The sequence below is a fragment of the Nipponia nippon genome, unplaced genomic scaffold, assembly GCF_047370975.1.
Source record: "Nipponia nippon isolate SJK-2023a ecotype South Korea unplaced genomic scaffold, ASM4737097v1 scaffold_4, whole genome shotgun sequence".
In the NCBI taxonomy this organism is placed as follows: Eukaryota; Metazoa; Chordata; class Aves; order Pelecaniformes; family Threskiornithidae; genus Nipponia; species Nipponia nippon.
In genome coordinates this window covers 7,359,979-7,375,647 of record NW_028262358.1, presented here as the reverse complement: position 1 = coordinate 7,375,647, position 15,669 = coordinate 7,359,979, and the positions used below count along the sequence as shown (strand labels likewise).

The 15,669-nt window shown below is 39.0% G+C and overlaps 1 protein-coding gene across 8 annotated transcripts in view; it reads right to left on the bottom strand.

Annotated features, from left to right (window-relative positions):
- Positions 1-15,669, bottom strand: part of SPTLC3 (serine palmitoyltransferase long chain base subunit 3) — a 167,405-nt gene that overhangs the window by 84,754 nt on the left and 66,982 nt on the right. For 4 of the 8 annotated variants that reach the window (XM_087775387.1, XM_087775385.1, XM_087775384.1 and 1 more), the window contains 4 exons: positions 14,165-14,280; positions 12,945-13,161; positions 11,878-12,135; positions 988-1,153 (listed from right to left, as the gene is read on the bottom strand). In XM_087775387.1, the coding sequence (XP_087631513.1) occupies positions 988-1,101 (114 nt within the window). In that variant the 5' untranslated portion in view covers positions 1,102-1,153; positions 11,878-12,135; positions 12,945-13,161; positions 14,165-14,280. The remainder of the gene's footprint in view (positions 1-987; positions 1,154-11,877; positions 12,136-12,944; positions 13,162-14,164; positions 14,281-15,669) is intronic. The other 4 variants (XM_087775386.1, XM_087775388.1, XM_087775392.1 and 1 more) reach the window with 4 other exon arrangements.

Below are 15,669 nucleotides of genomic sequence, written 5' to 3'. Positions count from 1 at the left end.
GTGCGTGAGAGCCCTGCAGAGTGCTAAGTGCATGAGAGAAAGATATAAGATAGCAGTTTATCTATAAAACAGCGGAGCCCTTGCTGCTGTCGCCTAAAGCTTTCAACAAGGATGGTCAGGTAGGCGCTTAGGCTCCAAAAGCAACCTTCTCCATCCCCCTCTCACCATCACACCATGCCGTAAAGCCAGCTTTTTTCTAGTCACTACAAGACTTTCTGCTAATGATCACATCAAGATCCAGAATTAGGACACTTCAAGACAGTATGATCCCAGTCAGAACAGGTATAGCAGCCAGACAACATTTACGATTTGGGCTCTTCTGGCAAAAGCATACCTTTGGTTTTGTGGTTCTACGTGCCAACTGTTCTACAAAATGCTCACATAAAGGAGAGGCACTGGTTTCAAAGACAACAGCTTGAGAAAATAGTAAATAAACTGACTTGGATTTTAAGCAGTACAAGGCTGGAGAGCCGGCATCAGTGAAGTGCAGGCATCAGTGAAAACAACCTTGCAGTAATGTAAACATCAAGAAAAGACAGCTTCCCCTGCCTATATTTTTTTGTTTATACTTGTACAGCAATAAATCACACCTTAACAGCCACTCCACAGACACTTTAAGTTGATAAAACAGCTTCTCCACTAGCAATTAATACATCATGAAGTCAACTCCACCATCAGTTAAGCTTTAGAAGGAAACTACTACATTTCAGCATGCATCTATTTGTTGTGTTTGATATGAACTAGAGGCTAGTTAGTCCACGAGACCAACAGTATATTGTATGAGCATTCACAACTCTCACTGCACTTTAGGATGACAGAGAAAAAGCAGCTTCAGGTCCCAAGATTATAAAAATTAACGCACAAGCCTAATCCATACAACCTGTTCAATGGAGGCTAAGACCGCCAGAAAACTAGCTTAATAAGTAATGTTGCAACTACCTATTTGTTTTCAATATGAGGCAATTAGGGTAAACAATTAAACCTTACCTTCATTCCATTAGTAATTCCATTTTTCTTATAGATTCCACTTTTTAAGAGGTTATTCTGTTTCTGATGATGATGATGTAGATGTCCATTGCAGACAGCACTGGGGTTAGCCATCTGTTTAAATTAGTCAGATTCTCAGTTCTTAAGGGTGTCCCAGGTCTTTCTACTGTAAAAAAGACAGTGGGACGAGCAGATAAAGTTCTTGGTTAAGGCCTGAAAGGTATCCAACTGGTCTGTCAGGATTTTCCGGGATGAGAGGAGGAACTGTCTTTTGCAATATCTTAGAAACTTAAAACTGTTTCTTTCATACACCTTCAGCCCCAGCAAGCTAGAACGCGAAATACATAGCAGGAGGTGTACTCTTAAAATCTCTGAAAAATACTGCTCGTTGCTGGCTATTGTATGAACACAGCTTCTATGAGTCAACAAGACTGCTGCAGCTATCAAGAAGTGGGTGGATTCAGAGGCGGAGACACTTAAAGATATATTACCTCTTAAATATCTCCCAGCGAGGAACATTACATTTTTTTCTCCTGATTACACTCAACGTAGAGCTACATTACTCTGTTTAGAGTAATAAAATGTTTTGAAAATTTAAACAGAGTAATCTTTAAAATTACATGGTTAATCTTGCTAAGAGTATATTGGCTGAAAAAAGTAGTATTTCACTGAGTAGAAGAGAGCAACTTTTTTTTTTTTTTTCCTTTTTTTTTAATCTCTTCATATATAGGGAGCATGACAGACACAACATTAACCAACCCTGCAAGGAAATGTAAAACATTTTAGTATTAAAATGAAATTTTATCTACAGCTAGAAACAATATATTTGGCCCTATCCTGCAGATGTGTGCACAGGTGTTTACTAGAGTGAACTGGCCCTTTAAACTCAGTTTGGCCAGTAATGGGATAAATGGCATGTTGTTATAATTAATGAGAAATGGACTTTTATAAAGTTGATTAATTTAGTTTTAAAACAAGTCAGGCTTTAATCACATGTGAAACTACTAAGCAGAACTAACATACATCCTTGCTTTTAAGACAAGAGTTTATTGATTGTGGAAATACTCACATATATTGTCTTTGCTTAACCAAATTCTCATATTTCAGATTTTAGTGGCAAAACATAAAAGTATAAGCATCTCTGGCAGCATTTGATAGAATCCCTTCCTCCCAAAATAATTAAAATTAGTATGGAGACAGATTAAAGGAAAGCTGCATTATAATATCCATTTTGGAAAACAGTAAGGATGAAAGGCTGGGAGAATAAAAATACTTGGAGTGTTTTAATTAGAAAAAATTAGTATGTCACCTTGGCAATGAAATGTAAGCGATATACAGAAAAATCAGCCTACAACTTGAGTATGTGGAACGCAGGAGATTAAATGTTAAATGAACCACTGTGGAAGTAGGCAGGGAAACACATTGCATTCGTTTTGAAAACTTGTCTTAGACACAAATTGAATTGCTAAAATGTGTTTTCTCCTTTGAAGTGATTTGCAAAGTGGGATGCCTTCAATGTGTTGGAAAACTTTTGGTCCTGACCTAAAAGAGACCTGAACTGAACTGTGTTTGAAAGAAATATCTGTGCATCTTTCCTTCTGCACTTCACCTCATTTCATACCACCCAGTGGTCTGCAGAGGCTTCCATTAAGTTGTATAGAAAACCTCCATGATACACTGTAGAGTAGCACAACTGAAAAAGCAGTCCATCTCTAACTAGGTTTGATTTTTATATCCTTGGAAAGAAGCCTTTTATTCCAATATATTCCAATATATTTATTCCAATATATATATTTATATTCCAATTAATAAGACACTAGTAGTTTTGGTCAAGAAAATATCCCCTTAACTGACTAAAATGACACAGAAACAGTAAAACACCAAAATGTTTTGCTTCACGATTACACCAGATTCACCATCAGAACTCAGGTTTCCTAGGTTTTGTCTTTTTGGTGTTTTTCCTAGGCAAGAATGCCTCATTTCTGTATGAATCAGTCTTTTTTAGGCTTCATTAAGGCACCTGTATGGATAACTCAATTACAGATTAATTGTGAATATGTAGGAAGAAGATAAATTGCTGGTCATGACAAGTGGCTAGGAGTTCATATTTGCAGGGAAAAGACTGAGATGAGGACAAACCAGAAGCAGGCGGAAAGAATGGTCAGTAATACTTCCCTGCATATCTATCACCTCTGGTACGGTGATAAATGGAACAAGAGAATGTAGAGCATGCTCTCTGCACCTGGCAACCCCCTCCCACCAAGAAACATTCTTCATTTGGGAATTGTTTCTTCGATTATCACAGCAAATCAAACATCTGTAAAACATGCCATCCGCTCAATCAGTTACTGATCATCTTGACCTTGTTGTGATAAAGGTAAGACAAAAAAAACCCCACCAACTTGCCAGAGTAGCGTTCTTCCCCTTAACAGCTTCCAGTGTCTCAGCTAGCACCTCTGCCAGGTACACTTCCCAACAGACTCAGCATCTTCCAGGGCACAAAGTGATATAATTAACATTTCATGTGTGTCTTATTCTTTTTTTTTTCCAATTAGGTTTATGGGGGAGTGGAATCTCTGATTAGATAACAGTTCAGATGATGCAAATGCTGTCTCTAGTCCCAGGCTGTAAGTCTACACTTGTTATCTATTTCAAGGCCCATGAAATACCAGTGCCCTTATATGAATAAAATAGTGAATTAAATATGCTATATTAATTTTAGGTTTCACTGTCTCTAACATTTAAGATCACAAACAAACAGCACTTAAAAAAAAGAGACTACGTTTAAGTCTGAATTTAAATGAGCAATTTTAAAAACCTCAGAAGCAGCTGTCCTTTTGGATTTCTTTTAACCATGCTCTAAAAGCCAGAGCTCACAAAACAAATACCACTAGGGGCTGAGTAAAATTCCTGCCCTGATTCCGTTCAGAGCAAATGATTTATAGAAGGGATGAGTCTGGCCAAATACACACAGATGATCTGTAAACAGGATGTGGTATTTCTCCTGCAGAAAAAAAAAAATGTTGAATTGTGCCCTTCAGAACTCCATCTTACTCAAAGCCATCTGTTACTCAGGCTTCTATATCCATATCTACCATGCTACCAATTAGCTGCATCTAAATCTATTACTCAAAAATATGAAAGTCTATGCTGCCTGGACACTGGAGCAAGGACCCAATAACTGTGTACTTTGCAACACCAAAACCACCACCACCAACACCACCCTGTCTCTTTTTACCATTCTGGGAAGCAGGAGGAAAAAATTTACTCTGCTGACTGTACAAGAACTGTGTGTATTTAACTGCAGGGGACCCCAATCCTACTAAGATTATATGCGCGCTTCACGTTAGTGGCTTGGGTACTGGTCAGAAGTAACAAAGTTTCCCTTTGTACATTAGCAAAAAGATGATGAATTTCTAAGGTTACTAGCAGACCACACACCATGTTCTACATAGATGCCTGTAAAGTTTGTAAGACGTGGCTACAATTACTATAAATCTGTAGGAAAACCACCAATGAATTCCCAGGATCTAGGTTTTACTCCTTGCTTTGTCATTATCATGTTAATGCCATTGGGTCTTTGCTGACTCACCTCTTGAAATCAGGATAAAAGTGTTTAAAGCCTTTGTAAATGCTCTGAGACAAATTGCTGAGGAGTGTGGTGCAAAAGTAAAGTAAAATATATACAGTTAATTAGCTGAAGTTTAACAACAGATCAGAGAGAAAAGGGAGGGGTAGAGCTCTGTCTAAGCAGTCTCTCAGTATTTGAAGAAAGTCACTTTTCTGCTATGCACTACCATTGTTACACAGGATAGGTTAAAAGGTTGACCTCTGCTGATGCTCTCAAGAAATGCGGACAAAACCATTTAACCTGTCATTAGACTTTTGGCCTGGTCAGACCATTTAGTGTCATTAGAGTGGCCACAGGGTCCCCAGTTATAATAGCACTACTGCCAGTTACCTACCAATAAAAAAAGTACAAGTTGCAAGAAAGTGTGAGAGCTGATCCCCAGAAAACTGTAGTGCCATAAGCCAGAAGGATTTCCACAGGATTCCTGCTTATCCCAGAGAACAGTTAGTTATGGCATAGTTGTGAAATGGTCTTGCAATCTAGTTGCAAGACTTTGATAATTTCAGTTCATGATAAATGCAAATTTACATGTCACATGAAACAATAAGGATCTACACAAAGACGTCTACTAGCTTTGTGCTTATTTTCACTGGACAGACACTAATGTCAAACAGGAGCTGAAAAAACTGGGAGCCTAACTCTATTTCTTTGTTAAAAGTAACGGTTCTAATAACATTTAAATTAGCTGCAGAGCGTGCCCCAGAAGTGGAGTACACAGTTACAAAGCCTTCTTGCTCTCCCAATCACTTTTCTTACAACAGAAGTCCACCTTATAAATTCTGTGTACCACTGATGACTTATTCTCTGATTACGATCCCAGTATGTTTGATACCTGTGGACACACAGATACTGGAGACAATTCCTCCCTTGGATATGTAAATGACTTACGATATAGCAACACCAGTGAGGCTGAAATAAATGAACAATCTAGGAGACACCATAACAACAAAGCAACATAAGCAACAGCGAGTACCAGGTATCAGCTGGCCAGTCATCTCCCTAGGTGTCTTTCCAGATTCATCCAGACTTCACCAGCACTGGCTGTAGGCTAAATTTCCTACACGTTCACATGGAAGAACCCTAATCCACATTTGCTGCTTTAAGCTCTATCTAGCCAATACATATGTGGGAATGAGTAGGGATATCACCCTACCCACCTGTGTGTAAAACTGCACACCAATGCTGATGGATCCCCTCAAGTGCCCTTGCACAACTGCCCCTTGAAGGATATACAAAATACTTTGAAACTGGTCAGGAAATAATCCTAGAGCATCTCAGAACCAAGACCCATGGCAAAGCCGGGTGTTCGCAACCAGCATTGCAACAGAGAGGACATGGTACAACAGGCAGGGCTCCTCCAACTCTGGCAGGTCCATGCATCATCTGCAGAGCCCTGGGGCTGGCATGGCTGCCTTTTTTCACCTGTGCAGTCTGGGAGCTGGAAGGGAGAGAAGGGCACAAACAGGCTCCCCCGGGGTGAGGTAGAGGGGGCTATATACTCTGCTTTGAGTTACATCAGATATTAGCGGCTGGGAAGATCAACCACGGGGAAAATTTGCACATTTTACAGCTTTGCTGGGTTGTATGAGATTCTAGAAGAGAGGCTGTGAGATCTCCAGAACAGGAAAGTCCTGCCAACAAGGTAGTCTTGCACCACTTAAAAAGTAAATTTCCTTGAATTCACTGCAAAATGCTCACACTCTGGTCGGAAAAGCACAGCCAGAGGTGTGGGCACAGGTGAAAGAAGCTGTGAAAACCGAGCAAGCCCTGGGAACCGAGAGCCAGGGGAGCACACAAGGCCTTGGAGGGTGCTGTCTGACGTGCTTACAAGCTGCTCCACCGCAGCCTGTTGTTGGACCCAATTGTTGAACAGACAGATTAGACTTATACAGTCATTTGACTGCTCATTGTAAAAACCTTTCTGGGTGAAGCAAGCGTACCAGTTTAGCAATTTTATCCTGTCAGCATGTACAAATGTCTACTATGTGCTAGGAAGCCACTTTTTTTTTTTTTCCTACTTACGTAAACTTCTTTAACTTTTGTTCTACAAGCGTGTATCAAGTCTTGATGCGTTTTCCTCAACATTGCTCCTGTTCTAAGGGACATAGAGGTTGCCATTGTGCTGGCAGAGGTGCCTCCTCCACACCTCGGACTGCAACTAAATTTTAAAAAGGATGGAGACCTCTTTAAGGGCTAGTGGATGGAGAAGTGTTGCTTCATAGCTTGAAATGTGACTCCAGGCTTCCGAACTGCATTGGTTTTCCCTAACAGACATTTTTAGAAAATTCACTCTGGCTTGCAAACTACCAGGGTGCAAGAACTTCTTGGGGATCACGGATACAGGTACCTAAGGAAAGAAAGCCTATTGTGCAAACTTAGTCTTGACACATGGATTCACACATTTGAGGGGTATACAAAAAAGATCGAAAATATCGTTTGGTACACTATGAAGCTATGGCATGCCATGCAACTGTCTTGCATTGAAAAAAATAACAGATGGATTTGTTGATTTTTAATCACAGAGGTGGGACATTACTAACCTACTTTCAGGCTCGTACTTCAAGGAGTAGCACAATAACATGATTCTGTGGGAAGTCACATGCACGCAGGGGCATGAAGAGAGCACTTCCACAAAGAAAATATAAAATTCCACATTTTTTTCAAGCAGATGGCATTTTCCACCCCCTCCCCCTCATCTGATACCCTGTCTCTAAAAGGCAAAAAAAAGTCTATAAAGCTCCCCAAAATCCAGCTCTGGGCAGTCCAGAACAGGTGTCACCTTTGAAACTTGACACACCTCATGAATCCTCTCCAGTTCTTTCTTTGATGGATGGCCCAAGGAGAGCTCTTGGGAAACAGCATGAAGCAGGCAGAGACTTGATCTTTTACATTTTCCATCTGAATTTCATCTGTATTGCTTTATCATCGCAATCTTTGTTTCTCTCTTCCCTTCCTTTCAACAGATTTTTGTGGACAGGCTCTCAGTAATGCACAAAGAGCTTTTGGCCTTCATCCATCCTGCTTGCCCACAAAGTCATCAGCGGGCTCAGGAAACAAACACAAACAAACACAGAGTAGCCACCGAAAATTTTGAGAATTCATGGTGGAAAGCACTAATAAAAAATGCTTGCATGGGTATAAGGAAGGGAAGAGATTTCCAGTTATGATCATAGGCTAGCAGCAAAGCAGTGGTATATATGAGTGTTTATTGGGAATCAAAGGTTTACTTTGATGTGAGTAAAGTCACTGAACCAGTCAGAGCGTGAAAACTACCATACACAGGCATAAATCAATACAGCCATTGAAAAGATGTGGAGAACTACGCGCCTTGTATGAACACTTGTTAGACCACCCAGGCTGGCAGTTCCATACGCTTTCAATAATTTTCCTTCAGGCTTGTAAATCCTATGAAGAGAGGGGTGAATTCAGTTTAACAACTTGATTACACTAGCTATGTTCATGAAGGGATCAGAAAATGTTTTAAAAACAAATGACCCTTCTTATCTCAGAAACTGTTGGCTTAAGGGACTGAAGGGAAGTGCCAGTGAAAGAAAAGCATTTTTGACAAAACCACTGCCAAGACAGGGATACAGTGCTAGGAATTCACATGAAGATATGTTTCTACTAATTGTTCACTTTGAGGAGAAAGGAGAGAAAGTTTCCTCACACCTACATGAAAGTATGCGTTTTCAAAGGGAAGCTCAAACATTGCTGACTAGTGCAGATGCTCTGTTTATGCTGCTTGCACACTCCTGGTGCAGAACATGTTCTGAATTTGGCTTCCCACTCGCTCTATGTCTTTTGTTTCAAATTTGTTGTTGGCTCTTCAGAATAAGGCTGTCATTTTACGTAACGAATGTAATGAAGCTCCAATCACACCTCCAAGTGCTTATATAACACTGGAAATCAATTATCTTTTCTTGAAGAGCAGAATAAACTACAGCAGAGAATTTTGCTGTTTGGTATCAGTGCTAGCAGGACTAGTTGTGTGCACCGGTGAAGTTAATTCAAAGCAGGCAGCACCGCATAAATTGCCAGACCATCACTGATAACCCAAGTATCCCTCAATCACAGTGAACACATCTGAAAACCCCAAACTAAACATGATATGCATAACATTTCTCATTTTAATGTTGCATTCGATTAAACGCTCCCTGGATGCACTTAGTGTTAATGTTCCAGTGCTACAGGGAGGGGTATTGAGACATTAATGTACATTTCTCTGAGCAAAAACAGTGGCTAAAAGAAGATGAATGAACAAAGTGCAGCTGTTTCACTAATTTGAGTTATGCAGGACACTATTGTATGTCTGAATGCCAGATCATCTGATTGCTGGATAGCAAGATCTTTGCTTAGGTGTCTTGTTTCTGTCATTTTTGCTTTTACCACTTTAATACGTAGCTGTTAAAAAGACAAATACAACATATTTCTTGCTACCCACGGATGTCATTCCCTCCTCGATTAGGGTTGAAGTCTCATTCTACCCTTGCACTATAATAATACATTATTTAAGTCAATATAAGTCAATATAACAGCAGTGTGAATAAGTTACCAGTTGTGGCAGACATCTTCAATTTCTAACGATTTTTTAATCCTAACTTTTGTCAACTTTGTGTCAGCAACTAGCATAAGTTTTGGTGGACTTCTAAAAAACACTTTAGATTATTAAATCCATAGATCATTTATTATAGACTAGTAAAAAGATGACAGACTGGCATATTATAACCAGACCTAAGCTTCATGTATCAGCATGCGCACATCACTTTCGGTGTTATTCTTGAACTATATAAGGAAACCACACATTTCAGACCTTCAGTTTATATTCCAGAGTCATTAATGATGAAATCTACTATTCAGGCCATGGTTCAGATAAAATTAATAAACTATTCTCTGCTTTTTTTCCTGTTTATAATCAGAAGTACACAACTTAAATATCCCAAGTCTGCATTATCTCAGTTATGTAAATAACGGAGGCTGTAAGTTTTGAGCAGAAAAAACACCACTAGGCTTCCAGGTAGCCAAGTTTCTACTAGTTAATCAGATGTATTATGTTACGAAGGAAAAGCACTGTGGTTCAGGATAACTCGGTTACCGTGATTAGTAGTTTGGGGTGTCTTCTTGGCATAGATATTTTTGGAGGTCAATTGATATCGTACGGCTGTACTTGTCTGAACCATTTAGATCTATTAAAACTTAGGGAAAGGTCCTCTGTTGTTTTGCTGTCGCTACCATTATTTTCATAGTCCCTTTTGGTTTTTTTAGTGTCCATAAGCTGAAAATTAATATATCCTTTGTGTAGTCTAAAAAGTTTGCATGTACCCACTGATTTTGGATATTTCTCTTGAGAAATGAGGCTTCTAAATCCTTCTTTCTTTCCCTTTTGTTTATTTTAGTATAGAACTTAAATCCTCAAACCACCTGTACTGTGTATTAACAGTCTGCCATTATCATAACCTGATCTACTGGAAATTCAGTGACGGTTGTGCTGTCCTCTGAACATACCTACTCACTCATTTTTGGTCATTCTGTAGATTACAAAATTATTTTATAATTGTTTTCATGATTTACTGGATACAGCCAATATCAGCTATTGAAATATCATAAACCAAGTTTAAAATAATAAGTATTTGACACCTTTTTCCCTTCCAAAACTTTTGGATACATTTGAGTCATATTTTCAAGTACTAATGCAAAATCTTTTGTTGTTATTGAAAGCTGGGAATCTCTGCTGACAGAAAGTTAAGTTCTAACAGCCCCAAATCACCATAGTTAGAAACACAGGCTTTGCTCCAATATTCTCAAAGCGTTACTGTAGGGTTTGCAGGGGAGAGGGCATTTTTCCAACTTTTTCATTTCAAAGAATTCTGCTAACTCTAAAGTGCAGAGAGAAACTGGTGCAAACATTTTTCTAATATTTTTTCAGATGGACATACAGGACTCACGTCAGGTAATAAAAGGAAACACAGAACAAGCTACTCTGCCTGTAGGGACAAAGTATCAGAAATTACCTTGGGTTTGAATCCCCAAACATGAAAGTTTGGGGACCTATTCACACCCTTAGCACAAGAATTACAAGTTTACCTTTTTCCATTCACTATACAAAACAGTTTTCTGGCAGAGAACCTCAACACTGCTAGAGCAGTCAAGAGTAAAACAGGTAAACAGTTTATCGCTTGTAAAGGGGGAGATCCAAGCGTATCCACCTATCACTTTCCAATCTGGATAAAACAGTTAATTTCATTCACTTTTTATTTACCAAGCAAGTAATTTTACTCATTTTTAGTGTCTGGGGGTTTTTTTGTTTGTTTTTTTTTTGTTTGTTTGTTTGTTTGTTTTAAGTACACCATTGTGAATACTCCTATTCCTTCCAAATTATCAGTATGTCCCTGACAAAAACAATGTATTCATCAAGGCACAGAAGAAACTTCACAAAGACTCATACCAATAAATATCTTATACCAAAACCTTGTATTTGGTGTTCTATAACAACCTGTACTGCAGGCCTGAGTAGAAAAAGCCCAACAAGTTTCCTTTTTTGTGGAACAACAACATTTGCTTTTCTTTAGTTACAAATCCTGCATCTCCTTGTTCTTTCATGATGTACAATAAGACAGGAAAATGGTTGCAAGCTATAAACATATAAATATACTGTCCCCCTGGTTTCTTAAGCAATATTACCAGAACTGGTTTTCTGAGTATATCCAGATGTCAATCAGCTGTGAGCAGTCATAACATTAGGAATTTGTTGGAATTTTTGATATATGGTACAGATATCTGGTTAGGAATCTGTACTCAGCCTCAGGACATTTGTGGTACCTGACACTTTAATCTCCTTGCAAGGATTAAGACTTTATACATTGCACAGCTGATCAGGTTCTGTCCCTATCTTATAATACAAAAATAAAAAATACTTGACTAAAATCTCATGGTCAGGCAAAACCAACAGTAATACAGAAAATCGGACCTAGACAAAAAGAATAACAGTACAGTAACTAAGAGCCTGCTGCAAAAATACATCAGTAAGCACAAGTAAGCCTAGTATACCCTTTTGCTCTAGCTTCTAAGTACCATGCCACTATGACATCCTTACCTAGATCGTAAAGGTGAACCTGCAATTCTTACTCCTTAAATGAAAAACTTCTTCATGTAGCTAGACCCGGTGAAGTCAATAAAACTACTCACCCAAGTCAAAGGCTGAAAGAACTTTACAAGCACCAAATAGAGGCAAAACCTCTGTCTTGCGACATTTTTATACTGACCTCTTTCACCAGCGATGTGATCCATAGCCATATAACCTCTAGCTGTCCAAGGCAGATTTCAGTCTACTTTTCCGAAACCTCCTGCCAGTCAGGCTAATTTGTTTGCTGGGCTCCATAATTTGGAACGAGCCAGTGTGGTATTGTCATTGTTTCCAGCCGTTGACGTGATGAATGGAGCAGGGACAGCTCTGTGCCATCTGTTCCTTCTCTGTGTCATCACCACATCAATTCAGACAAGCCATTCTTAGCTACAAACATCTGGAACATTAAGACAATTGATACTTAAGTGGGAAGACAAATCTCCTTGGTATTAGTAATAAAACTGAACCAAAAGACATAGCTTTAACCTATGTTTAATGATGAAATTTCAGTCTCTGAACAGAAAATTAAGAAGTGATTTCACACAAAGCTTAAAGGTTATTGCTCATTGTTCTTGTAATGTAATTGTTCAGTGCTTCCAGAAGCATGAGATTTATACAGGCCCAGATGAGACCTAGTAATGCTACCCAAAATACATTTTTAAAACTAACAACAAGTGGCTCCATTTTGCAATTCTTACTCATTCAATGAAGCACTTCATGGGATTAGACCCAGTGAGGTCAATAGCGCTACTCATCCAAGTAGCAGTTATGCTTCAACACCTTTTTATTAGCATCGCTAAACTTAGCGACATGATACAGTAGATTACTGCCTTCCCCATTGCCAGTGAACAAATCATTTCGAGACACGACACAGAATTAGATTATTGTGTTAAATGCGACTCCATACATGGGCTATCTATAGTCTCATTTCCTGTTGTCATTGGCTATAGTTTTGTTATTCATCATTTCAGTTCTGCCCATCCTATCTCTGAGGAAAATATAGGTTAAGAGAGAACAAAAAAAAGAAATCTGTGTTTATTAACAGTTATTACGGTAAAAAGCTGGTAGCTAGGTTGCCTTATAAAAACTGAAAATTTTTCATTCAGTTGCCTCATGATACTTTACTATGGTTGACATTAGATATTTTTACCCTACACTGTCAAACAGACGGAAGAAACCAAATTATTGTTCACTTTACCTACTTACCGTAAATTTTCAAAAGGTTTTCCATATCCATTTTTTTCTATTTTCACTTGTGCAGAGTTTCTTTTGACTTTTGAGAGTTTTGCTCCATCTACGGCTTTGCAGACTTAGCTGCAATTCTTTCTCAATTTCATGCCTCGCTGAAGTCAATGGAGCTCTGAAGAGGTACCAAGGGTCAGATGCGAGGATGAAAGGGTGAGTGAGAATTTAAAAATTCATCCTAGAAATTGGTCCCAAATGCAGGAAGGACAACATTACAAAACTATCCCAAGAATTTTTAAAATCCACAAAGTTCTGTGACAGTTATTTTTTGAAGTTGGTTTAAGCCTTATATTTAATCGTACTATATAATTTTGTCAACACAATAAAATGTTGTTCTGTACTTGGGGTTATTTGTATTCAAGGTGTAGCATACAAGTCTGAAACACCCTGCATCTATTACAGAAGCTTTAGGAACACACTCTGGTATTCCAAAAACACTGCCATGTTTCAGGAGCCAGGACTCCAAGAGTTCAGCTCAAAGCTGGTACGTATACCAGAGAACAAAATCATCTGAAGGTTTCCCAGAACAGCAGGTTCTACTTTAATACATTAGTTTCAGTCACAAGATTTTCATTAAACGCACTCATATTCTTACAGGAAGCTAGTTTATAATTGGAGTCTTTTAACTGTCATGCCAAGACACTGGAAAACTAAAGCTTCTTTCCTATGGTGTTCATTCGTTTTTATATTCCATGTAATCTCTAATTTTAATATTATGCAAGGTAAGTTTGACAGACCTCAGTAAAGAACTGGAATCAAGGGTTGCTTTTCTCCAGTCTCTATAGCTCTCTTTTGAAACAAATCCCTATGTCAAACAAAGCAGCATATTTTATATCACTGGAGAAAGGCTAGGCAAGTCAGGCCTTAGAGTACTTTTAGGCAGGCCTCATTCCACTCTCCAGCTACGTGCATTCATCCCTTAGCCTGGGAGGTGACTATTCCAGCTGTATTTAGCAGCCTACTGCTTGCAGTGGATTTCAAAGCAACCTGTCCTATCCCTGAGACTGTAACCCAGGATAGAGGTCTTGTACTGCTTTTTCAATGCTGCTAAAATTTCAAGCTATTAAGTGATCAGCTACAACTTGCTCTGAGACTAGTGCATATCCTTCAGTTCCAACACTTTCACCGTAGCTAACAGACATCTAAAACAGTCTTTTACCTTAAGTAGTTCTTTTCCTCACCTGCTATTCACTACGCTGGCAAACAGCAGCTGATGTCATAGATCTACTGCAGCATTAATGCAGTTCCTTTGCACAAGGTTTCCTTCTCTTCATTTTCTTTGCTGGAGGAAAACATGCTAAAAACAAAACAGAAGTGACTCAAGACTTCTGACTGGGACAGAAAAACCCTGAATACTCAGCAGCAAAGGAGAGAACTGAGCGGGGCAGGGGGGGAGCTTAGTAGACTCTTTTCATTGAAAACAGGTGTATAGAAGAAAGGGGTGGAGCAGGGACTGACAACTGTTAGGGAGAAATTCTGGAGCTTGAGGTTTACTATCATACTTCTCTGAATGAAATATGAGGAAAAAGGCCTTACTCCTTCTTTCCTTCCCACAGCAACTGCCATGCTTCAAACTCCAACCTTTCCCTTGTCAGCTCTAGCAGCCAGTTTAGCTCCTAAGATTTCTAGTCCTGGTAATGGAGACAGCTGAGCCATGGCCATTTTACTGCCCTAGCTGCCAGCTGTCCTAGGTGACTGTCTCTTTTACATTATACTTAAGGCAGTCATTAAACAGATCTGGCAGAAGCACTTGTTTTTGGACGCCATTTTCTGTAGCCCAATGAACCAACTGACCTACATCAACAGCATTAGTAGAGTATGTGCTACTCCTTGTAATGTAAGAATTTGAGAATTCTAATACTGTTTTTAACCCTTTTACAACAGGGTGAACATCTTTATCACTAGATTTCTGAGGCCAGGAGACACCACTAATCTTGAACCATTAGATCATTAGATTCAAGATTAGTACAATTTTACTCAGACAGTTTAGTGCTCTCCTAGCCCATAGCCTGGTGCTCTGTTAGTGATCTGGGTTTGACCAAAGGATCTCTCAAGAAAATTCTCTGATTTAACCAGAATTCCTCAACAATTGAAAATGTAATACTTTAGCAATATGTTCAGGATTATCCACGTCCAGATTTTGATGTTTGAGACAAAGACTCTAGTACACAGATTAAATCAGTAGTTCCATGTAAAAACAAAATCTGGGGTGGGAGTTGGGGGCGAAAATCCTGTGATAATTGCAGTGAGTCATGGCCCGCTCCCTAAGAAGATACATGTGCCTCTACAGAACTCTGTTGACTCTAGGCACTCTGTCCAGATTCAGATTTACACCCAGATAGACTCAGACCAGAGTCTATCTAGGCCTAGTTTAAGATTGCTTGTATTCTTACTAGCTTAATTCACTGTGTCTTACTGAAACTTGACAAGAAAATTAGATATCCCCACTAACATCAAGCATGAAAAGTTTCAGACCAAACCCACCTTCCACATGATGCTTAGGACAATACTTTAATTAACTTGAGGAAGCAGTACAATTAAAGATAAATCCCAGATTTCATATATAGTATGGAACAGCAAGCAAATCATCCACATATTTCCTCTTTTCCATATATGCTTAATTAGAATTGTCAGTGGCCTTTACAAGAACTCAAACCACTGCTCACTATCATGACCTTTTGATAGC